This window comes from Zingiber officinale, chromosome 8B (assembly GCF_018446385.1).
Source record: "Zingiber officinale cultivar Zhangliang chromosome 8B, Zo_v1.1, whole genome shotgun sequence".
NCBI classification, from domain to species: Eukaryota; Viridiplantae; Streptophyta; class Magnoliopsida; order Zingiberales; family Zingiberaceae; genus Zingiber; species Zingiber officinale.
In genome coordinates this window covers 22,523,992-22,548,556 of record NC_056001.1, presented here as the reverse complement: position 1 = coordinate 22,548,556, position 24,565 = coordinate 22,523,992, and the positions used below count along the sequence as shown (strand labels likewise).

The 24,565-nt window shown below is 41.2% G+C and overlaps 3 protein-coding genes across 9 annotated transcripts; 2 read left to right on the top strand and 1 right to left on the bottom strand.

Moving 5' to 3' along the window:
* Positions 1-90: 90 nt before the first annotated feature.
* LOC122015849 (protein EMSY-LIKE 2-like) lies at positions 91-10,514 on the top strand. Of its 7 annotated transcripts, none has more exons than XR_006120983.1 (9): positions 91-546; positions 5,577-5,796; positions 5,867-5,976; positions 8,168-8,420; positions 8,505-8,759; positions 9,221-9,435; positions 9,514-9,582; positions 9,664-9,727; positions 10,041-10,514. XR_006120983.1 is itself a non-coding variant. In XM_042572913.1 (5 exons), the coding sequence occupies exons 2-5, from the start codon at positions 9,358-9,360 to the stop codon at positions 10,316-10,318; spliced, it is 489 nt and encodes a 162-aa protein (XP_042428847.1). In that variant the 5' UTR covers positions 8,427-8,759; positions 9,221-9,357; the 3' UTR covers positions 10,319-10,514. The 7 variants fall into 7 exon arrangements, 1 of the variants encoding a protein (XP_042428847.1); XR_006120984.1 differs by having other exon boundaries at positions 91-5,105; positions 8,257-8,420; XR_006120982.1 differs by having other exon boundaries at positions 91-5,105.
* Positions 10,515-10,988: 474 nt separating this feature from the next.
* LOC122015864 lies at positions 10,989-11,657 on the top strand. Its single transcript, XM_042572927.1, has one exon. The coding sequence runs from the start codon at positions 11,029-11,031 to the stop codon at positions 11,389-11,391; it is 363 nt and encodes a 120-aa protein (XP_042428861.1). The 5' UTR covers positions 10,989-11,028; the 3' UTR covers positions 11,392-11,657.
* Positions 11,658-16,558: 4,901 nt separating this feature from the next.
* LOC122015209 (serine/threonine-protein kinase UCN-like) lies at positions 16,559-18,031 on the bottom strand. The gene has a single exon (XM_042571973.1). The coding sequence runs from the start codon at positions 17,894-17,896 to the stop codon at positions 16,622-16,624; it is 1,275 nt and encodes a 424-aa protein (XP_042427907.1). The 5' UTR covers positions 17,897-18,031; the 3' UTR covers positions 16,559-16,621.
* Positions 18,032-24,565: the final 6,534 nt, after the last annotated feature.

The window sequence follows — 24,565 nt, the reverse complement described above, 5'->3', positions numbered from 1 at the left end:
ATTGCGTGTTCTCATATACAATTTTTTTTTCCAAATATCTTTTTGGTCATTATTTAGTGTTATATTTCTATTATTGTTCGAATTGATGATAACGGAACTTGACGCGAATCAACGTCGCGACCTTTGGGATTGTCAACCTAATCCTCGTTCTATGGCAGTGTCGCGAGTGGCGGCGGCTTTAATGCCCGTTCAAAAAACACACTCGCCTATCGCGACGTCTCCCTTTCGCTTCAGATCCATTTCCGGATCTCAACCAAGCGATTTCAACGCCGCGAGAGGGTTTTGCTTTCGGGTCCTGCGCTCTCGGGCTCGATCGATTCGGCGATTCCAAAATCCTCTCGGCATTCTCGCCTTCCTCTCCGGTCGACGCCGGCGATTGCTCGAATCCGCATTCCCGGTGCTGGATCGATTCGCTTTTGGTGGCGATCAGGCGGAGCATTCGCCTGAGACGGACTGGTTTTTCTACCTGTTACTCTTATTGACAGCGATTTCGGTGATTTGGAAAGATCCGTTTATTCGGATCTTCGTCGGTGTGGGATAGCAGCGGTGAGTCGCATTTGCTCGTCTCGTTTCGAAATTAGAAGTCGGTCCGGTTGTTTGGGGTTTAGAGCGTGGATTCCTGTAAACGAGCTGAAGTAGCTAGCTGTAGGTTTGGAGTAAAATGGCTTCAAAACCTTTCACTTGGATAGGGAATTCGAGCTAAAGTGTTCAATTTCAGCAATATTTGGATAAAATTCTCTCACATGGCTCTGTAGCTGCTATAAAGGAACTTTCTTTATATTGCTCCAATATAAAGGAACTTTGTTGCTTTGAAATATTGTCATATCTCGCAGTCATCTGGATCAACACTATCCTCGTCAAGCATTTCATCAAGTTTTAGATAAACTCTCGTAACTCTCTTGTGGCTGAAAAGGAGCTTTCGCAACCATCCTCATCATTATCCTTGATACGGCGAATTAGGTAGCATCCTCGAAGTTGGGGTCGAAGTCAAGAAGCCGGTCATGTGGCTCGGTCGTATAGTCCAGCCGATGATTGGACCTTTTGTCTGATTGGATCCCGAGTCCTCCTGGCTCGATGGAATCCCGAGTCGTTCCAGTCCTAGTTAGAACTGAGTCCTCTCAGTCTAACTGAATATACTTGACGAACGGCTCAACCGAACTCCTTGTCTGAGCGGGTGCTGGCCGAGTCCTAAAGATGGCCATCATTCCTTAGCCGACCCGATCCCGTACGAGAAGAAGGTCCGACCGGACGTTATAGGAGACTCGGTCGGCCTACCTTCAAAGTGTATTAATGACCCTTCAAAGGAGACTCGGTCGTATATTCATTTTTGGCATTTTGTTTAACCGTTGTAAGAGAATCAAGGGAATATGCCCTGGCCAATCAATACGACAGAAACTTCTACCTTGCAAAGCACAGAAATGATGGGTCTATTTTAGGAAAGATTGTGGTGTGTCAAATTGGTTGATCTTATTTCAGAAATGCATTGATATTCGAGAGAAAACAACAGTATATAAGGGGTCTCCACCTATAAGCGTAGGTAAGCTCCATTATCAGAGTTCACTGTTCGTCATTTTTGTTCTTTATTTATTCCTTCGCCCTTTGTCTAACTTGAACATCGGAATGCCTGCGCCAGGGACCCCTTCCTGGTCCAGTCACTTACGTTTTCTTCTTCTAGTTCTTCTCTTTGACACGCAGGCTCGATCACGACACCAGGTCCCTCTTGCCCATAGTCTTCTCGCCATTAACCTTAACGCTACCTAGCCAGCACGCCATCTTCCCATAGACGATGTTAAATTTGATCCTGCCTAAAATCGGGAAAGATGAAGCACTGGTTAGGTGGCGTCAAGGTCGTTCACGAGAAGACTCCGAGAAGGAGGGACCTGGTGTTGCGATTGAGTCTACATGTCAAAAAGAACTAGAAGAAGAAAACGTCAATGACAAGGCTAGGGAGGGGTCTCGGCGTAGGCACTCTGACGCTCAAGTCAGACAAAGGGCGAAGGAATAAATGAAGAATAGAAATGATGAACATTGAACTCTGATAGCGGAGCTTACCCGCGCCTGTAGGTGGAGACCCCTTATATACTGTTGTTTTCTCTCTGCACGAATATGAATGCATTTCCGAAATAAAACCAACCAATCTTACACACCAAGGTCTTTCCTCAAATAGACCCACAATTTCTGTGTTTTGTAGGGTAGCTTCCGCCGTACAGATTACTCAGGGTATATTCCCTTGATTCTCTGACAACGGTTATACAAAACGCCAAAAAGGAATATTAGGCCGATGGACCATTAATATGCTTTGATGGTAGGTCGGTTGAGTCCCTTATAACGTTCGGTCAGAGCTCGTTCTTAGACGGGGTCGGGCCAGCTAAGGAATGATGACCATTTTGAGGACTTGGCCTCTTTGAGGACTCAGCTCAGACAAGGAGTCTGGCATAGCCATTTGTCTAGTATATTCATTCAGACTGAGAGGACTCGGTTCTGACTAGAACTAGGACGGCTCAAGATTCCATCGAGCCGGGAGGACTCGGGATCCGATCGAACAAAAGGTCCAATCGGCTCGACTATTCAGTTGAGCCTGAACCACATGACCGTGCTAGCTCCGAGTGTTGACCCCTCCTTGAATGTGACTGCCACATCGGCCAACTTTCTTGGCTTCGACCCCAAATTCGGGGACCCTGCCTTATTCACCGTATCAATCCTCAACAAGCTGTCTTTGTCCCAAATGTTTGGGATCATCTATAGATCTTCTTATAATTTTATTGAGTTTTATGGAAGGTTAAATTGCTAGTAATATTCAAATCAAATATTTTTTTTTCATTAATAACGAATTTTTGTTTTTCACCCACTCTATCCCTTACATCTTTCTCTCTAATTGATTCAACAATTTCAACTGTAGAATCTAGTTCTTGCTTTTTAATATGTCAATATAATCTCAACTTATTTTCCTTTTATTATCTACGTGGCCTATACTTAATTGCTCTGCCAAAGGAGCAATTTTGTTTCATCTTTCTTGGCATTTGAAATACTTTCTTAAATGTTTTATCCCATGATGGTTTAATCATTCTCATAATTTTTTTATAGTAAATTCAAACTCTATTGGCTGTTAGCCCTCCACTTACTCTCATGTATGCAAAATTGTTTGTTAGAATCCTCATGTGTTGTGTGAGGCGAATGTAAAGCTTAGGGAACCCAATTTAAGTTATTCAAATCCAATCTAAACCCAAAGTAGACCAAATTGCAAATAATTTCTGAATAAACATATAATTTAGGTCAATTAAAGTCTTATTTATTATAATACTATACAGAAGAATGCAGAAATATAACAGCTATGTAATAACTATTCAATGATAACAACCTTCCTATTACTATGCCTCTGATATATCATATGGTGTATAATAAAATGAAAGCTCCAAGAGCTACTTATATCCATATGTTATTCCTATACTTGTTTCAGTTACAATTGTGCTAGTTCTACTTATAGTTGTCAGCCAAGATTTATTGATACACATGTGAATCAATCTATTATAAATTTACCAAATGTCCTTGAGCAATGTTTACTATGGGGATGTATTGTATTGATCTCACTTGTATGCCACAAGAATTGATATTCTCATCCAATACAAAGACATTGTTGAATATGTGTGAATGGAGAAGAGGTGGAAGAGGATAGAAGCTCCATTGTGAATGGGACTTTAGTCCCACATTGAGAGTTTCATGGCATATTGGTTGGTTTATATTGATTCACATGCATTGAGGATGTGAACAAATGCATGGGGAGAGACTCCCTCTCACGCGTGGGTGTGCAAGGGGGTGCAAATCCAGGGTTCGGATTGCACTGAAGCATGTTGACTCATGTGCTGGCACGACTTGCGCGCGCCGAATGTCGAACCGGTCGGGACAAAATTTGCCCAAGTGGAATAACCAACATTTTGCCATGTAACTTTTTGTTGCTGTGTAACGGATGTATTAAAGTTGAGATTAATGCAGAATCAAAACGGTCGAGTAATAATGAGTGAAACGGCGGGTGTTTCACTGCTCGGCAAGTAAGGAGACTGCGATCATAAACAGAGAAAACACAACAACACAAACAGAAGCTCTCCACCTTCATTCTCTCCTCTGTCGTGCAACTCCTGCTCAGTAGAGTGCCCGTGATAGAAATCGGGTGTCACTTAGTTCACCGTGACCACCAGTGCTTGGTGGGGATCACGGTCAACTGTTGTATCCTGGGGAAACAGATGACCATAGTAAGCCTCAAAGCACAACCGGAGGTGGGCGAATCTGTTTCAAAAAAACTGCATCAATCGCAGGTCTCGGTTCACAGCTCAAAACTCGACCTGCCTGTTTGTTCGCCCGACCGGCCTCGCTCAGTCTACTCCTATACCTGCTGCTCAGCCAATCTGCCGCTCTGCAACGCAGACCTGCCTCTCTGCAACGCAGATCTGTTTCTCTGCAACGCAGACCTGCCTGCTCTGTCGCTCTGCAACACAGATCTGCCTCGCTCGGTCTGCTCCTAAACCTGCTGCTCAGCTAATCTGCCGCTTTGCAACGCAGATCTGCTAGACCTGCCGCTCTGCAACACAAACCTGCCGCTCTACAACGCAGACCTGCCGCTCTGCAACGCAGACCTGTTGCTCTGCAATGCAAACCTATCACTCTGTCGCTCTGCAACACAGATTTGCCCGCTTTGTCACTCTGCAACGCAGACCTGTCGCTCTGCAACACAAACCTGTCGCTTTGTCACTCTGCAACGCAGACCTGTCACTCTGTCGCTCTGCAACGCAGACCTGTCGCTCTGCAACACAGATCTGCCCGCTTTGTTGCTCTGCAACGCAGACTTGCCACTCTGTCGCTTGCAACACAGACCTGTCGCTTGTAACACAGACTTGTCGCTCTGCAACACAGATCTGCCCGCTCTGTTGCTCTGCAACGCAGACCTGTCGCTCTGCAACACAGACCTGTAGCTCAGCCAACCTGCATGCTCAGCAATACATACCTGCTACTTGGCTGATCAGCTCGCTCGGCGACTCAGTTCGCTCTTCGGCACATAACAGAAACTAGCCCCTGCTGGTAGCCTGAGATTATCCGCTCAGGTCATTTCGACTGTAAGTTGAATTTAATTCAGTGTAGTTTAAATTCAACTAATACCCCGTAAATCTCCGACAACAGATTGTTTGTATCCAACAGACACTCATCCGTGCATATCTAGAGATTCTTACTAATAAGATATTCTGAGTTATTTTTATGCATTCTGGGCTAATTTCTAAACCAACACCATTACTGACATTTTAATCCTTTCTTTGCACCACCTATTTTTTTTCCTTATTATCCTGCGTTTAATGTTTACTATGTTAGCTAATGAATAAAAATGAGGGAACATTGCACATAATCTGCTTCCATTTGAAGATGCAATTGATGATTTTAATTATCTTTTTGACATTGGAAACATCATATTAAATATTTCTTAAGAGTGTTAGTTTGTTAGAATATCTGGCGACCGTCAACTGTTTCTCTTGAGCCATCACTCATCATTTTCAATCTTCTAGTGTAATCTCATTATTTCATACACACTGCAGGAACTGATGACGATCTTCCACCATATCTTCAAAATCGTGGTGCAGCTGCACAGCCTGTGGCTTCTGGTGGAAAATCTACCATTGGTGCCCTTCCTCACTCTAGAGTACAGAATGATATGGAGATCCTAATTTATGAGCTTGGGCAAGAAGCCTACTGCTCTGTTCTTCGGTGTTTAAGGCCCACTCAGACGCTATTACTCGGGCATCCATCAAGACATATGTAATCAGTTTTTTTTTTTTTTTTTAACATATAGTCCTTAAGGTTGAAATAAACAAATATGTTTCTGCAGAAGACGGAAAGTCTGATTACTGAATTGAGGAAAGAACTGAGATTAACTAATGAGGAACACAGAGAACTACTACGGAGAGTTAATGCTGACAATAGTGTCAAGCATATAAGGTATGACTTCAAAAAAGTTCACACTGATTTTCTCGAACTTATTGATTGTAGAGGAATATCAATTAAAAACCTTGACAAAGTTTTAGGTCTGTATGCAATGAGATGTCACCATGATTTTCAAACCCTTAATAATGCAAGCAAAGAAAATTTAGATTTTATTTTGGCAAGATCTCCTCTTTAGGAGGAGGAAGTGGTAGTGTTAGAGATAATTTATTTTAAGGAAAACAAATATGTATCTCACTGATATCATGTAAAATTCATACACTACATTTGTCCTTACGGAGTGGACAAACCTCCTAATACGGAGACAAGTAGCAATTTCTTAGAGATAAACTCCTTATTAGCCCCAAGTACTATATATAGATATAAATAGGTGGTAGTTATTAATGGAAGTTACAACCAACTTCCTTATTTTATGCATTGCAATACAAGTGTTATGTTTTCTTGGTTCCTTTAGAATATGTATAAATGATGTTCTTCTTATGTAGCACCATGGGCTGATGATGTGGCATGGAGTTCGTATCAGGTAGTGTTGGTGATTGGTTATTTTGATGTCAAGAAGATTGGTATCTTCTAGTTTAGTAAGAATATCTTTTAATTTGATAAGAGTTTAATGAGACACTTGTATTTCCCGATTTGCATTATTTTCTTTTAGTTTATTAAGGGTTGAGTCTATAATAGCGATTCAATGTATTGGAATATTTTAGTCAATAAAATTCCAGTTTGATTAATCTCTGTGTGAGATCATTCTTTCTTTATGTGAGACAATTATCACTGCACTTCATCAATTTCAATATCAATTCTCTGTATAAGCTTGTCTCGGTTTGGTGCTGCATCAATTTGGGGTCACAACCATATTCCTACGGTACTGTTCAATACTCCATCCTACCCTTTGATTGTGGGTTTATGGTCCAAATTTGGCGTTATATCACCTAATTACTTGTAGATGGATATTTATATATACTAAATCAGATTCAACAAATATCCTAGTGAGTTAGTTCCAACTATGCATTTTGGCTCCATTATAAATTTTCAGTACCATAGTGAACTTTCATATGTGCTCAATATTTCCTATAATACTGTCACCATTAATCGTTTGCACTAAGTACATACGCTGCACACATCAATTATAAGAGAAAGGACAGCTGTAGATGATGCAATTGACAACTTTCAGTTGATTTCTAACCTTCAAATTATTAATTAATTGTCGTATCTTATTTCTTCTCTGTATTTGGATTTTATTTTCTCAGAATATGGAGAATCCATCTATCTTCTCAGTGTCGACAATGCCATATACTGTCATTTGTCTCATTTTATCCAATCAATTATATAACTAATATTGTCATATAGCTATCATGGCTCACGTTTCATTTTCCTACAAAGTTTTTAAACTTACATTATGTAAGTTATTGTTGAGAAAATCATGTTATCTTTATATTTTTGTATCTGTATTTTTGTTTTTATTTCACTTGGAAGAATACAATGGAGTAGTGTTAAAACAAATAATTTATGGACGTATGGGGATGTTAAGTAATCAATATCTAATTTACTCGAGTACTAATTAAATTCTACGGCATATTTGTATATTTATAATTCATTTATTAATGCATATATAATTATAAATAAGACTATATACTTGTGAGAAGCCTTAGTAGCTTGCCCAAACTTTGTTGATTTCAATTCTTATAGATTCAAATTGTTTCTTATATATATATATATATATTCTTGCATGTATAATAGCATATTGTAAATATAATTAGTCTTTTTTGGTTGATCTAAGTAAATCTTCGTTTATATTTATGTGTTTGTCATATTTTATGGCCAATATTTGAACTTTAGCTCAAATATTGTAATATCATTTTCACTAACTTCTAGAATGATCTTTATTATTTATGCATATGCATTAATTAAAATCAGTAAAGTTGTTACACCAAAAGGTCACGAGTTCGAATTCTGGAAATAATTTTTTGCAAAAAACAGGGTAAGACTGCGTACAATGGATCCTTCCCCGGGACCCTGCATGACGGGAGCTTTGTGCACCGGACTACCTTTTTTTTTTATTATTATTAATTAAAATCAGTACAAAAGACCGTCATACATTGCTTAAAATGTAATAGCTATAATATTAATGTAATTTTGCACGATGCATGGGTTATCCACTAGTTAACCAAAAAGCCTGATGCATTGTTAGGGAGTGGAGACAGGCCGGTGGAGTGCAATCTAGCTTAGTGAATAGTGCTCAAACTGCGCTTGATATGATTTCCAGCCCCACTCTTTCAGGTTCTCAAAAAAGGAAAAAGACATCAAACTCGGTAGCTGCTTTATCTATGGGAGGATCTCTCCCTGTGCTTCACCCATAATCAGGTGCTATTTCACTACATACATTAGCATCAACTGCAAAACAAGGAAATATGGCAGGGGCCAGGGGCAAGAAGACTAAACCTGTGAGTTAATAGCTCGTGGATTCATGTTGGTGGAGATAGTTTTCCTGTTTCTATTTTCTTGCTATTGAATAAATTGTCCTACAGAATCCTCCTGGTTCAATTCGAATTGATCGAGTTAAGAATATAGCAGCTGAATCTGCTGATGTTGCAGCAAATGCTTCATTGGTTGGACAGAAAGTAATGACAAGATGGCCTGATGACAATACCTTCTATGAAGCTGTTATAACTGACTACAAAACTCATGAGGTTTATTCACTGAGTAGTATGCATCTACTATTTTTCTGAAAGAGCAGCAAATAACCAATGTGCTAATGTCATGCCATCATCAGGGTTTACATGGTAAAATGGTCCGATAACTTTTATCTTAAGGTCAACTTTCTCCATTTCCTTTGTTATGCACAAAACCAGTATTTTCAGAGCAATGGAATGCTGATAACATATTAAAAGTTTGACCCTTGTCTTCATATTTTCAAATCTTGCAATCCCTTGGTTTTTTACTATTTGTGAAAATATGGTTGATCCGTACTTAACACTAATTTGTGAAACTGAACAAGTCAAGCCTCACACAAGGGAAATAAAAAAGGTCGCAACTGAAACTAATTTTGTTCAAGCTTCTCACACTAATTTGTGTTTTTTTTTCAACAACTTCCTGCAATATTAAACTAAAGGTCGCAACTGAAATAAAAAAGAACAATGAAAAATCTTATATTCATTTCAATAAAGTAAACACAAGGGAAATTTTCATTCATTTGGCTGCTTTCAGCAGTCTTCAGTCAGTTTAAACTTTCTTTTCTTGGCAGATTGCTCCTGAGGATGTAAGATGGGTTGATAGTGAGCTTGGTAAGTACAAACCAGGAGACTACCGTTGACCTGGTAAAAAGTCAAGCTTCAACGGTGCCGGCAGGGGAAGAATATCAAAGAAAGGGTGAAAGAGTACATGCCATCGCAAAATTGGCTCGGGAGAAAGGGTTTCGAAAACATTAAAATACTAGATATAAAAGTTATTGTCAAGGATGTAGGTGAACATTAAATTTGTCGAACTGCTAAACAAGTGAGTGTCTAATGCACCGTTTCACTCTTCTCTGACTTGCAGGTGGAGAGAATTCTTGACATTAGTCCTCCAGATCATCAAGAGATTGAGAAGGCAAAGAAACTTCTTAAAGTAAAGAGGAATTCTACAAATAAATTTTAGTTTCTTTGTGCCACTTGTACTTCGACTTGTGTGTTCATGGCATTTCTACAGGAACATGAGCAATCACTGGTTGAAGCAATCGCGAAGCTTGATAACATGTCTGATAGCAAAAACGGTAGTGCATTTTACTTAATCACTCAGCCCTCCAAACTTTTATCAGAACGAAACATGTTTAGATCACATACACTTTGAATGCATCCTCCCAATTCATCGATAATCTGGAATGGAAGTTCAATTATTCGCATGCGCAAATGGAAATTCTCTTAACCGCTTTGTTTTAGACTTCTAGTAGATTTGGTTTATCCTGTCGATAACACAATTGGCAATTTGGTGCACTCTTTTGATAACACATTGATAATGTGTTGGTAAAAGGTGATATGTTATCCTTGCGTTGATAGATTTTTAACTCAAAATTTTCTATGACACAGAGGAAGATGACCAATTCTCCATAGACGAACCAAGGAGCAAGCCATGGTATGGACTGACTGGCCACACGGACAAAAACAAGGATTGCATTTCCAAGGCATGCTTGAAGGCCAGGGAGGTTCTGATGGCGATCACTTGGCCGGAGATGGTACAACATCCAACTATCATAGAGATGACTACTATGGGATATAACATTATGTCTGACAATCTATTCACCAACAAGACTACAAGGATGATACTGGCATGCGATTTCATGCATTATCGAAAGTCTGATGAGTAAATTCAAGTGGCCATCAAATTAGGCAGCCTCCTTAGGAGTGGTTGGAATACTCTGTTTGATGATTGATATAAATTCAACTCTGAAGAAGGCTTGATATACTGACACCATCAATTCTTTCTAAAATTCCTTTTTCCTGTCACATTTGGATAATTACATTTAATTTAAGGGGTAAAAAACATGACTTATAATTTGTCTATTGTACTTTGTGAACTCTATATTAGTCACCGTGCATACGTGTTGCAAGTGTAATATAATATATGAATATGAATAAAAAATTAATATCCCAGATCTAGCGTTAGACCCATTTAATAGTGTAACGACGTTTGAGAACCTCCAGTAATAAGTTATTGTAACAAACTTTCTATAAAAAAATTAATTAATTTTTTATATTAGATATTAAATTGATAAGAACAGATATTAAACTTGATCTTAAATATCTTGATCTTAGTTAAGGAGACGAGAAATATATATTTTATAATGTCGTCAACCTAAACTATTTACTAATAAGTTTTAAAATCATTTTTGTGAAAAAATATATTAAGTTAATTTTATTCTGGATTTCATTAAATGCCCATAGATAGTAAAATTATGTTAAAAATTATGAAATATTATTTGGGCCTCATTCCTTTGTGCCGGCCCATCAAAAGGCTGCGTGTTTGAAGTAGTTCAGTGTCTACGATTGAAGGCACTCACGAGACGCCCTGAATCTGATGGCTCCTCTTCCATCCAAGGCGATCGCCGCGGCGGCTGGGATGGTCCGCGGCCGGCTGAGGAGGGCCGTTCGCACGAGGGGCGGCAGCGGGGAAGGCGGTAGTCGGTGGACGAGCCCCGGGACCGAGGAACGCCCCAAGGGTTACCTCTTCAACCGGCCGCCGCTGCCCCCGGGGGAATCGAGGAAGTGGGAGGACTGGGAGCTCCCCTGCTACATCACCTCCTTCCTCACCATCGTCATCCTCGGCGTCGGCCTCAACGCGAAGCCCGACCTCACCCTCGAGACTTGGGCCCACCAGAAGGCCCTCGAGCGTCTCCAGCAGCAGGAAGCCGCTGCTGCTGCTGATGCCGATTACGAGTGATGTGATGGAAATCTGCTGCCCACCCTTTCCTGGTAAATGCTTCGTCTTGGATCTCGTCTTTTGTTCCTAAGAAGAGATGGAACAGTTTGGAGTTCAAGGTTGAATAATTTATAGGGATTCCCATATTTTGATATAACTCTCGCAAGTTCTGCAAGATGCGAAACTTGAAATTCCTCAATCTGTACCTTTGGATGCTATGCTTTAGCTTTTGTAATTGCATATCATTTTACCTTTAATAATGAATTTGTACAATGGTTTCATCTGAAGCTGGTATAAGTTAATTTGCTTGGAATAAGTTTTTAGACCTATGCTTCCGAGATCAGTGAGTTTTTCATATATTTTTGGTGCTCTTATCATTATGTGCCCCCTTCTGTTGACAAGTATTATGTTGAAGATCCACTTTAGTCGTCAATGTATTGCGTGCGTATATTATCACTGTGCTCCTTACTCATTCTTTAGTTCCACTCTCATGCTATGTCAATTTGGAGGCATTGAACTAGGGGGGAAAGGAAGTAGTTTAGAAGTGGGAAAAAAGAATGGAATTAATTTATCTTATTTCCAGTAATTTTTTCTTATCCTACTTTCTTTGACAGAATCAAACGGGAGTAAGTAGAATCACATTTAAGCTGGATTTATAGATTATTAGAGCCAAATTTTCTTTCCTTCATTTCTTGCCAATTTATGCGGAGTAAAATGGAGAACTTGGAGGGAATTACCTTCAGTTCTTCTCTTCCTCTAAGGAAACATGGATTTCATTTTAATTTTCTCCAATTTCTTTCCTTTGTTCTCATCATGGTTTTGAGGACTCCCCCACATATGCTGCATAGTGCATATGCAACTGCCTAGGTTTTGAACAGTATTGCATAGCAACAACATATGACATCTGCAATCTACATGCCCAGTTAAAAAAAAAAATTCTTATTTGGTTCATTTGAACCGATTTAGAATGTAGTTAATTGATTTGAAATATTATTAGACTCTAATTAGTTGCTTGTAAAAGTGTTAAAACATTTGTTTTGTGCGTAATAAACACTTTAGATATGTATAATACTTCTATATGATCTATTTTAAATGCAAATTCATATTGATTATCATATTTCTTGTATTTTACATTGTTGATTGGCATATATATATATATATATGGAAGCATGAATCAGATGTGTTGATAGATGAACTTCGGTACGTGTATGGTAGTTAATTTTACAAATATAAATATTTTGTAACATTCTTAGAACCAATTGCATATGTCCTTGCTTACTGCTTATGCATTTATTCAATGGATTGATTGCATACCGCCTACATATGTTGTTTGAAACTTTACTTCTCATTTCTACCCAAATAATCACAAAATTAGAATCATATGCGAATTAGAAATTTCTCAAGTAGAAAATCATACAATGACTAACTAAAAGGGGCAGTCTTAAGCGTTCGTTAGAGATATAGTTGTTGCATAAGTTGATCAAGGTAGTGTGCATTCCTGAAACCTACTCCACAAGCAAATATGAGAGAGATTTTCTCTGTAAAGATAAATAGGTTTTCACAAAGAGAACAGGCCATTCCCATTGGAAATCCATAATTTACACCAGCAAACCACAAAACTTTTCCTTCACAATTTATTTTGGCTGGGGCATACAAGAAAGCTGGTCCAAGGGATCAAAATATATACCCTTGTCAATCTGTTTAATGTTTATATAAATATCTAAGCCTCTTGAGTCTTGATTGCTTCTGCCAATCACATACTTGCATCCTCATGCCATCATATGTCTCATCATTATTGCTCAGCTCACTGGATTATTTTTTCCCTGTTTGGGTGAAGATTCATCGTCTCCTGTCATATTGTCTTTCTTGGTAGAATCGATATTGGATTAGTAAATCCCTTATATGGTCAAGTCACATCTTTATGGGGAGGTTTAGCTGTGTAAGAATTTGTATATTGAAGTGAGTCCAGATTGAAAGAAAACTCTGAGAGATACGTTTAAAAGAGTACGGGCATGTACTTAGACGACCAATAAATGCTCCAATTAGGTGATGTGAAACTATGACAAACATGCATATTAAAAGAGTACGAGGAAGACCAAAAAAGACTTGGTTAGTAATAATAAAATAAGATAAAATTTATTTAAGCATGGATAATGATATAGTAGGAGATATAACTCAATGGCGTAAAAGGATCCTATAGCCGACCCCACCAAGTGAGATAAGGTTTGTTTGTTGTTATTGTTGTTGATGATTTGAAGTTATTATCATCATGCTGTTGTGCTTGTTGGACCCAAATTTTCTTTCCCTCTACTTCTACCTTATTTGCATGAAAATAAAATGGAGGATTTGAAGCAATTAAGTCCCTCGTCTCATCTTCCTTTTAAATAAACACCATATTTCATTTCATTTTCATCCAATTCCTTTTGTTTCTTCTCAGTTCCACCCATGTTAAGACAGGTAAAAATCATAATGTTAACTAGAAAATGCTCAAGTAAATGGTTAACTAAAAGTGTTCTCAAGAGTTTGAAGCATGCTCCCATTTTGGTGAAGGTGGGCTTTGAACCTAGGACGATAGTGAATACTTCCAAAGATTTCGCCAACTTGGTAAGTTGTCATTTTTGTTCTCGAGGGTTAGCAGTCTGAAAATAGATAGCTATTGTAAATTACAATCAGGATAACAAGCCACGCTCATGAAACCTACTAATATACAGGAAAATTGGGGACAGATTCTCTGTGAAGTGAAATTGGTTACAGTGATATTTCACTCTTTGGATTGTCCATAATTTTAAACCAGCAAGCCATCAAAGATTTCTTTTAAAAGTTATTTTCTTGTTTATTCTGGTTGGATCATACAAGAAAAATGGTCCGAGCTATCAAACTATATACTCTTGTGAATCTATAAAACAATAGTCCGGTGTACAAACTCCAGTTAATATGGAATGTTGGGAAAGAATCTTTTATACGCAATTTTATCTTTCTTTATAAAAAATTATTTCCAAGACTCAAATTCGTAATCTACCTTTCCGAGACTCTTGTGAATCTATGAAATGCATAATTGTATATGTTTAAGCTTCTCAATTTCTTTCTCCCAATTGCACGCTCCCATCACGATCTGGCACATTGCTCGGCTCACGCAATCGTCCACTATTTGGATAATCTCCATTACTTTGGACTTCTGGGACATTGCTATGCTGGGAAGAGTCTATAACGAGACCGGTAAGCCCTCAACATCGATCAACTGACATCTCTGAAAGATTGGATTTGCTGTATGAGAATTTTTATTTAAGTGAATGCAAACAGGGGGTTACAGGAAGATATCTCATGCTTTAGTATGTTGTTCGTTACAATTTTCTGTGTCTGAACACTCTTCTGCAAAATGTCCAAAGTGGCAGCAGTGAATAGCTGTTTCAGAAATGTTCAGATGGTTGTAGCGGTACTGTAGGGGGTGATCATGCCCATGCTTTTTGAAAATGACCCAATGACACTGTTGTTGCTGTGGGAAATCAATGTGCGAGTTTAATTAATAACAAATTCAGTGTTCTGCAGGATGCGATGACCTCAAAACAGAATGATTTTTACTGGGGGTGGAAGAACTTAATGAAGAGTTACTTTTTACAGAGATTCCATTAACATTCAAACAATGGCAAGGGCGAACTTGTTAAAGGACGAAGGAAGAGGCCAAGCAGCAGCTGCTGCTGTTGCAGAGGATTAATGTACTGGTGCTCGACCTTTGAAATGCATCACACTCTTCCTTGCTTGTGGCAGGAAAAAACAAGGCGGGCGATAGGGATGTTATGAAACAAGCCATGCGACGGCGGTTGGTTGGTGTGCTACCACGTCCACTTCATCTTCCACCACCCCTTGCTTCGCCGTAACCAACACTGCAATGCCGCGCCACCACAACGCAACAAACAAAACGTGCGATGAAGAAGCTGCCATGGTAGCCGGCTCGCGCTGGCAATCTCCGCACCGTACCCATAGCCGGAGCGACTTATTATGAGGTACGCAAGTAACATGTTACAGAGCCACAACTTGGCCTTCGCCTTCGCCTTCGCCTCTTTGTTATCTTCATTTAATTATTCGCCTGGCCCATGCACGTCAAATGTGGGGAAATAAGACTCGGCGGAGCCGTGTCAGTCCGACTCGACCTAGGATTCAGAGTCAGGTTTGCGGACCTAAGGGCGGGGTTGCATACATTGTGATCCGATCCGAACTGAGTCCGAAGGAGACTCAGCTGGGTGGATGGGTGAGTGAGGGAGTGATTTGAACACATAATGAGGACATGAATAAGAGTGCGCGGAGTGCACCGCAAAGAGTATTTTGGACTAGTTAGTTACTTCATTTGTGTTTATAGTCTTCTTGCTCATACGATGGTCGTGGGAGAGCTCCGTACATAGACGGGGGCAATCACCATTTCAGTAATCCTCGCCAAGGATAGACATACCTTAAGTAGCCATCCTTCTCCACGCGAGGTTGACAATAGACAATTTCTGATTCTCGTTGCTTGATTCAAAGGTGGCTCGATCATTTGTTGATTCGGTTAGCTACCGATCTGATATGAGCCGACCCGATAAGGAAGCATCTGACTAGAGATCACTCAACCCTTATCCGACCTGCTTGTGACTCGATCCTTATCTCAATCGAATCAATAACAGTGACAATAATTCTCCTCTGAAATGCGCGCGGGACCTCCTATCGCACCGGGGCCGGGATAGTAATAGAACGCAAGGGAGGAACGGGAAAGGAACGTGTGATGCTCGTTGGTCGCTCTAAAATTATAAAATTGCATGGACATCGACGCCTAAACCGTCCCATTTGGCTTCGTCCGCCAGGCTTTCCGTGTCATCTTGCCATTTTATTATTATAATTATAATTATAATTATAATATGAGATCTGTTATGAAGTATATTGTTCGACATGTTATCTGTTCGAACCATCAATAGCAGACAAATAAATCATGAATTATAGTTTCAACTGTTTAAGATCCGTTACGCTGGCTTTGCTCTATCATTTAGTTTTTAACAGTTAGAATACGTGACTGGAGAAACTAAAATGGAGGATATGAGAACGAGATAAATGAGGTTTTTAGTTGAACTAATTTTATTTTAGTTTTAGTCATTTTTATTATTTGTCCAGAAATATGATAAATTACCGATTCACCCTCGCACTCCGGTTTTATTCTTGCTAAACCATTTATTGAGCTTATCCTAAAAGGGTAAAAAAAATTCAAGTTACTAATTGAGAGGCGCCGTCAGAAATCTTCCAAGGACTCCGACGACCTCGACGGCGGCACCGTTGGCTCTCGTTGCCGGAGCCCTTTAAAGTAATCGCGCACGTCGAATCCCATTGCTCTCTCGTTGTTGCTCCTCTCCTGCTCCACTTCCTCTTCCTCGTCGATCACCGGCGCCATGAAAGGAGGCCGCGCCACCTCCGGGAGAAGTTCCCATTTAACTCCATGGAAGAAAGGGTGCCCCTTCACCTCCTCCGCACCGCCAGTGAACCCTAGCCGCCGCTCCGGATCCTTGACCAGGAGCCGCTCTATGAGGTCGGTGAGATCCGTGCGCCGCCGCCCGGGGAACAGAGGCGGCCGCGTGAGCACGTTGCGGAATGTCTCCTTTCGGTTCCGCCCCCGGAAGGGCGTCCGCCCGTACGCCAATTCGTACGCCAGGATCCCCAGCGCCCACCAATCCACCGCGAAGCCGTGCCCTTCGCCGCGCACAACCTCTGGCGCCACGTACTCCTCCGTCCCAACGAACGAGAAGGACCGCTCTTCCGCGTCGGAATGCGAAATGGAGGAGGAGCTCGTCCTACGGCGACCAGCCGGCGAGACTCTGGCCAATCTTGCTTGCTTGATCTGGTTGTCCGCGGCGCCAAGGGAGAACACGCGAGTGAGCTTCCGTAGGGGGCGGCGGATGTTGTCGGAGGGAAGTGGAGGAGGAGGGGAGGAGGCAGTGATGGATCTGGGAGGGAGGTGGCGGGAGAGGTCAAAATCGGCGAGCATAATGTGGCCGGAGGAACGGAGGAGGATGTTCTCTGGCTTGAGGTCGCGGTAGGCAACGCGGATGGAGTGGAGATGGGTGAGGCCGACGACGATCTCGGAGAGGTAGAAGCGGGTCGCCGCCGGGGAGAACGCCTCCTCATCGGAAGGAGAAAGGGAACGGCGGAGAGCGTGGAGGTCGCCGCCGGAGCAGAAGGGGATCGCCCAAGCCAGAAGGTCCGGCGTCTCGACGCAGCCAAGGAGGGAGGGGAGAAACGGGTGGGGGTGGGGATGGTCACGGGGAGCGGCGGAGAGGCGGGAGAGGAGGGAGAGCTCCCAGCGGGCGCGGCGGAGGGCGTGGGGCTTGGTGGCGGAGCGCTTGTCGAACACCTTGAGGGCGAAAAGCGGGGGGAGGCGGCCACCGGTGGCGGCAGTGACGAGAAAGACCGTGCCCAGTGCTCCACGGCCCAGGACTCGAACCGCCCTGATCCGGTCCAGATCCAGCGCCACATCATCTTCCATTTGAATTTTGATCGGCCTACACATCATGAGCTGCTGCAGGTGTTGTGTTTGATTGTTTGCCTCAACGTTCTCTGTTTCGACATCTCACTCAAATTCTTATTCTTCTTGCAGCTGCAGCTTCAGCTTCAACTTCCTGTCTAATTCCTTCGATGTTTCAGTTGCTTATATAGAGCAGTGGAAGAGTGGAACGACATATGACCCCATTTACTCATACGTTCAAGTTGGAGAAAATGACAGTCTCGTTTGCACTCCCCTCAAGGTAAAGACAGCTTCAGTATTCAAGGACAAGCCGATCAGGAACAGCAACTGGTAAGAAAAATTCAATTTCCTCTTTTACCTTTAGATCCCATTGCATTATTATCTTCTGGAAGTATATATTTCTTGCTTCTAGTTTTTTAGATATTTCAACTTTACCTGAGAATAAATCCTAGACTTAAATTAAGTTTGATACATTAATAAGTGAGGTCTGCTAGGGGATACATGGAATAAGGTAACTAAGAAAGGGACAGACTAGAGGCACATGATACATGCACAACACAGTTCACCTTCCTGTCAATGAAAAAATTAGAGCAGCAGGTAGAGGTGGTAAAAGGGGTTTCTGGTAGGATACCGGCCAGGAATGGCATGCTCGGATCGAGCTGCCATTTGATATAATGTCAAACTGCCCACTAAAGTGATATATAGTTAGAATTTTTTGTACATACATCAGCACAACCTGTATATATTTTGTGTCATACGGTTGGTAATTTGAGTGCCTGACAGAATCTTGTTCAGTCAGATAAGATCAATCTGCATTTGTTGCAGAGATGATGATTCCTTTGCCACCGTTCTACTGTACCGTCGTACTCTTTTATAAGTCTCATTGGGATTGTTCGGTGATTAAGATATGAAATATTATCATATGAAATTTTAGGGTCAAAATTGGGCATGTACGAACATGTCCTCCCCTGAGCCTTGACTATTTGTAATAATGACTAGTAGTCATTTGTAATTTAACTCTTACGTGTTGGTCTAGAAACGAATTGACAGGGAGGTTGGGACGAGCAAATCGCTTTTGTCACATGTCATACCTTTTATAAGAAATTGGAGTTCTATATTTAAATGACAGCAGAGTAATGACTCTATTTAATTAAATCTTTGGAGTGTATCACTTATCTATCCTTTCTTTTTTTTTTTCAATCGCTGAATATTATAATCGGACTCCGGATTTCAGCCTGAAATCCCGTGATATCCTCTTTTACACCTATTAGTTTAACTTTCTTTTACGTAGATCTACACTAACGTCAAAAGCTTAATCCTTTCTTTTTTATGACGATGACCTAAAGCGTTTTTGTCTTAATTAAGACCCATTAAGTGTTTTTTTCGTTAATATGAAAGTGACAAGATATATATGCATCACTGTCATTTGGAAATATGCCAGCCATGGGAATGCGTTCCACAGTTATAGATGCTAAATAGTCATAGTTCGTACTGTACGAATCGTCATCTCAATAATGTTTTAGCAGATGATTCAATCTTAGATAACAATTCTTGAACAGATGGAAGAAAGGGCGTACAAGACCTAAAAAAAGGCCTCACAATAGCCGTTGAAAAGATTGGTCTGATAAAAAGGCACACTAATTTAAATAGGATGCCACAGTTGAACTTGGCAGTTCTAATGATAAAAATGCTACCGTGTAAAAGGTGTCATATTGTACTTAATTATGTGGTTAGTGAACTTGGTCGGCCATCATTTGGAATCCTAACAGTGGACGCAGAGCTGCTTCAGTTTCCACCTAGAAAAGTTCATCTAAGTGCTGTTTAAGTCCCAACCACCATTGTTAGAACCAAAGGATGAAAAATAAAGAGAGGCTGGTCGGGGTTTCATGCTTTTTAAGCTTCAAGGCAAAGTAAAGGAGTGTGGTTGCGTCCTGATATGCCTGTCGGCCATCATATGCTCTTGCTTACTTGTGCTTACAATATTGTTATGGTGCGTACAAAGGGAAACATCTTGTTAGAGAGAGTTTTTTTTTTTTAATCATCAAATGGGCCACCCAGTGATGTTGATCAGTGACCCTTCTTGAATAATTTTGGAACAATTATTGGTTTGGGCACTATGGAAAGACCATTAGAGTGTCATAGGTGGGTTTAAGTGAGTATTTGTCTTGTCACTGAATTCTTGGAAGGAGATGGTTTCATAAGACAACTCAGAGAAATTAAGGTGATAGATTTCAACTATTTAAAGGTATTGGAGGCAACCAATTAGAGCAATGAGTATCTAATAATATACGAGTACCTCTAACATGATTAAATCAGATTGAAGTACTTAAATAATCATATTTGGAATTTCAAATAATTATATGATATATGCAAGAGCAGTTCAAATTTAGTTTGAATTTACTTAAAATCTTGAGTAGTGATCTAAGTTTGGTAGAAGAATAAGGATTCAAACTAGGTATTCTTGTTTTGACGAAAAAAAAAAGAGAGCAGGTATTGATGAGTTTTAGTAGGGGTATTTGATAATAATAATAATAATAATTTGTAGCTAGTTCAATATAAACAGAGTAGCCACTATAGTAAAAAAAAAATAATAATAATAAGTCTTACTAATTGTGAAAAAAGTAAGATAATAATTATTCTCTTGTTAATTATTTTCTTATAAAATTCATAGTTAATGGCCCTGCTAATGAGTTGGGCGAAGGCCCAATATGATCAACCTACTAATTATGGTAAAAAGACGAATATGTTTACCCCCAGCGCCCCCACCAACCTGTTTCAAGGCCAACACGGAGGAGGTAAATCACGGACGGCTACTAACCTTTGCAATAATGACTAGCACATAAGGGAGGTATTTACCTCGGCTTTGCCGAGATTCGAACCCTAGACCTCATTGTGGCAACATCTCATGCGCTAGCCACTAGACCCATCCGAGGGAACTCAAAAACTGTATGGGTAAACTTTTTATAGTGACCGACACCACCACCGAAACGACCCCTTATCAGAAACCCCCGAAGGGATTTTTGGGTGAACGATACCACTTAATTGATAAGAGCCTGCGCAGGGGGGTGCTCGCACCTCAGTCAAAGGGTACAATGTCATAACCAGAGCACCCCTGGTTCGGTTAAAAAACTGTATGGGTACACTTTTTATAGTGACAAACACTACCGCTGAAACGACCCCTTATCAGAAACCCCCGAAGGGATTTTTGGGTGAACGGTACCACTTAATTGATAAGAGCCTGCGCAGGGGGTGCTCGAACCTGGCACCTCAGTCAAAGGGTACAACGTCATAACCTACTAATGAGTCAATGATTTGGGGCTCAATTAATTAGAAGGTGACAGATTTATTACAATATAGCAAAGATTAAATTTTGATGGACACATGCCCTCGGAAAAAAATTCCTTGCACCCCTAGCCACTTGGTGATCAACTATAAGTTGACCTTATGATTTACCTCACTTCACATCATCTAGGGATAGACTATGAGAGATTTGAAATGAGCGTAATTACCTTTTTGCTATAATGATTTACAAATATATTACTCCTTCCACCCCTAGCCATTTGTTGGTTTGCTATAAGCTGACCTCGTGATTTACCTCTTGATACGGTAAATAAGGTGGGGTCTTGGGGCGGGGTCGAAGTCAAGAAGATTGATGTGGCGGTCAAAGTCAAGAAGGGGTCAACACTCGGGATTAGCAAGGTCATTTGGTTCAGCCAAGTGGTCTAGCTGATCGGGCCACTAGGCATATCAGACCCCAAGTCCTCTCAGAGTTGACAAAATCTCTAGCTGTAACAGTGACATTCAGAGATGATTCAGGGGTCTCCGTCGAGTGCTCTGGCCGATCGGACCAGAGGTCTGATCTGACATGCTGGACATGGCCCGATCGGATCAGACTCTTTACACAAGTGTGAAGCTTGAGCGTAGGTCGAGTCCTTAAGAGTGACATCCATCCTTTATCCGACTTGATCGCGCTTGTAAACAAGAGTTGATCGAACTACAAAGAGGACTCAGTTGGCTGACTAGCCTATCCATTAAGCATATAGGTGGCCCACATACTCAATGGCTTAATATTCCTTTTTGGTATTTTGTGTAATGGTTGTTAGATATCAAAGGAATATTCCCTGTGCAGTTTGTGTGAGGAAGCTTCTACATTGTGAAATACAGAAATGGTAGGTTCATTTTTGGAAAGTTGTTAGAATGACAGAAGGGTCAGTCCTTTTTTGACAATACTTCAAGATTTGTGCAGAGAGTAAAATTAACATTATAAAAGAGGGTCTCCATCTATAGACACATGTAAGTTATATTACGTGACACAATCTAAGGCACTCAGATTTCATTGTTCTTTATTATTGTTCATTGCATTTCCTCTCAGACACCTATTTGACTTGAGCATTGAAGTGTCTGCGTCTGGGACCCATCCTTGGTGCGGTTGCTGACATTCTTTTCCTCTACCTTTTGATTTTAACACGCAAGATCACATGACATCTTCTGTTTCTCGTGCAGAGTCTTTTCACAGTCAATATCAGAGTCACGTGCCCAGTGTTTCATCTTCTCTGATTTCAGACAGGATCAAATTTGGCATCGTCTGTGGAAATACTAGCCTAAATCTGAAACACAGAGATGAAAGAGAATGGACGACTCACTATTGTTACTTTATTGCAAGAAGACTTGGAGCTTCTAATAGTCGCCCGAGCACAGAGATTGGTACAACAGCAACAAGCAGCAGACATGTGTCCTTTGCCAAATGACTCGGCTGTATCAATGACAGACCCTCACACTGAGCGAGGGACCAGAGTGGAAGGGTCGATTGGGTTCCTGCCAGCTCCTCCTCTAATGCAAACTATCTGCAACTTTATTGGGCTTGAGGGTATGCTTGTATTGCATAAATATGTACCTTGTCGAATATTTGTGCTCAATGAAAATGCAGGCAAACTCTACTTGGAAGGCCTATGTATTCCAAACTCTCGTGTCGTACGACCAAGTTATAAGCGAATTTGCTCTTGTGCCTAAGTCTCAGACTCTCACGTCATTTGATCGAGTTATAAGTGAGCTTGCTCTCATACCTAAGCCCCAGACTCTTGAACCATTCGATCGAGTTATAAGCGAGCTTGCTCTCGCGCCTATGTCACAGACTCTCGAGCCTCTCAATCGAATTATAAGCGAGCTTGCTCTTGTACCTAAGTCTCTGACTCTCATGCCGTTCGACCGAGTTATAAGCGAGCTTGCTCTCGCACCTAAGTTCCTAACTATCAAGCCGCTTGACCAAGTTATAAGCGAGCTTGCTCTTGTGCCTAAGTCCCAGAATCTCGTGCTGTTCAGTAGAGTTATAAGCGAGCTTTCTCTCGCGCCTAAGTCCCAGAGTCTCGTGTCGTTCGACTGAGTTATAAGTGAGCTTGCTCTCATGCCTAAGCCCCAGACTCTCGAACTATTCGGCCGAGTTATAAGTGAGCTTGCTCTCGCGCCTATGTCGCAGACTCTCGAGCCGCTCTAACGAGTTATAAGCGAATTTGCTCTCGTGCTTAAGTCCCAGACTCTTATACCGTTCGACCGAGTTATAAGTGAACTCGCTCTCGCACCTAAGTCCTAGATGTTCATGCCGCTCGACCAAGTTATAAGCGAGCTTGCTCTTGCGCATAAGTACTAGACTCTCGCATCGTTCGGTCAAGTTATAAGTGTTAGGGTCGAAATGTGCTAAAGGGGGGAGGGTGAATAGCTCGTCGTGCGCTTGTCGTCTTGCTTCTTGGTGATGATAGGCAACGAAAAATACAAGAAACAAAAATACAACGCTAACACGAAGAATTTACTTGGTATCCACCTCAAGAAGAGGTGACTAATCCAAGGATCCACACACGACACACACTCTCCACTATGAAAACACTCCCTTATGGTAACTACCGAAGGCGGAGAAGCCTGTACAGGACTCACACACAAAGATACACAAGAAGAACAAAATACAAGCTGATACAATAGTAATCCTTACAAGATCTACACGGTAGAAACCCTAGCTTGTCTTTTTTCTTGCGTGTTGTTGCCTCTTGAACCTTGGAAGTGCACCAACACTTGTTTCCAAGAGCCTCCAAGAACTGGCTATGAGTTGTGGAGAAATCGCTGTGAAAATTGGAGAAGAATCGGGCGAAAGTCTACTGAAGAAAACGCTCACAACGGCTTTATCCAGCGCCAACGGTCGGATCTCAATCGATTGAATTGCTCCCAATCGATTGGGGAGGCTTTGGATCGATCGGTCGATCGATCCAGAGCACCTCTGTGCTCTTGGAAATCATTTGAATCGATTGTCCAATTGATTCAACATGTCTCGCGATTTTCCAGCACTCCAATCGATCGCCCGATCGATTGGAGGCTCCCAATCGATCGCCCGATCGATTGGAGGCTCCCAATCGATCGGGTGATCGATTGAGAGGGCTTCTGTGCGACAAACCTAGCTTCCCAATCGATCCACTGATTGATTGGAATGAGAGTTTGTCGTGGGACACACCCAATCGATCAACCGATCGATTGGGTATGATTCAATCGATCGGTTGATCGATTGAATTCAACTATATTTGTCCTAATCAAGTCCCAAGCTCCTAAAACCCAACATTTGATCAACCATGACCTGTTGAGACATCATGCCTAGCATCCGGTCACCCTCGACCTGCTAGAACTTCCTCACCAAGTGTCCGGTCAATCCCTTTGACCCACTTGGACTTTTCTCTTCGT

Excerpts from the sequence above, each read along its gene's own strand:
- LOC122015849 (XM_042572913.1), top strand. The coding sequence starts at position 9,358 with ATGCCATCGCAAAATTGGCTCGGGAGAAAGGGTTTCGAAAACATTAAA. Across the intron at positions 9,583-9,663 it reads AGGCAAAGAAACTTCTTAAA|GAACATGAGCAATCACTGGT; the intron begins GTAAAGAGGAAT and ends GCATTTCTACAG. Across the intron at positions 9,728-10,040 it reads CATGTCTGATAGCAAAAACG|AGGAAGATGACCAATTCTCC; the intron begins GTAGTGCATTTT and ends TCTATGACACAG.
- LOC122015864 (XM_042572927.1), top strand. The coding sequence starts at position 11,029 with ATGGCTCCTCTTCCATCCAAGGCGATCGCCGCGGCGGCTGGGATGGTC.
- LOC122015209 (XM_042571973.1), bottom strand. The coding sequence starts at position 17,896 with ATGATGTGTAGGCCGATCAAAATTCAAATGGAAGATGATGTGGCGCTG.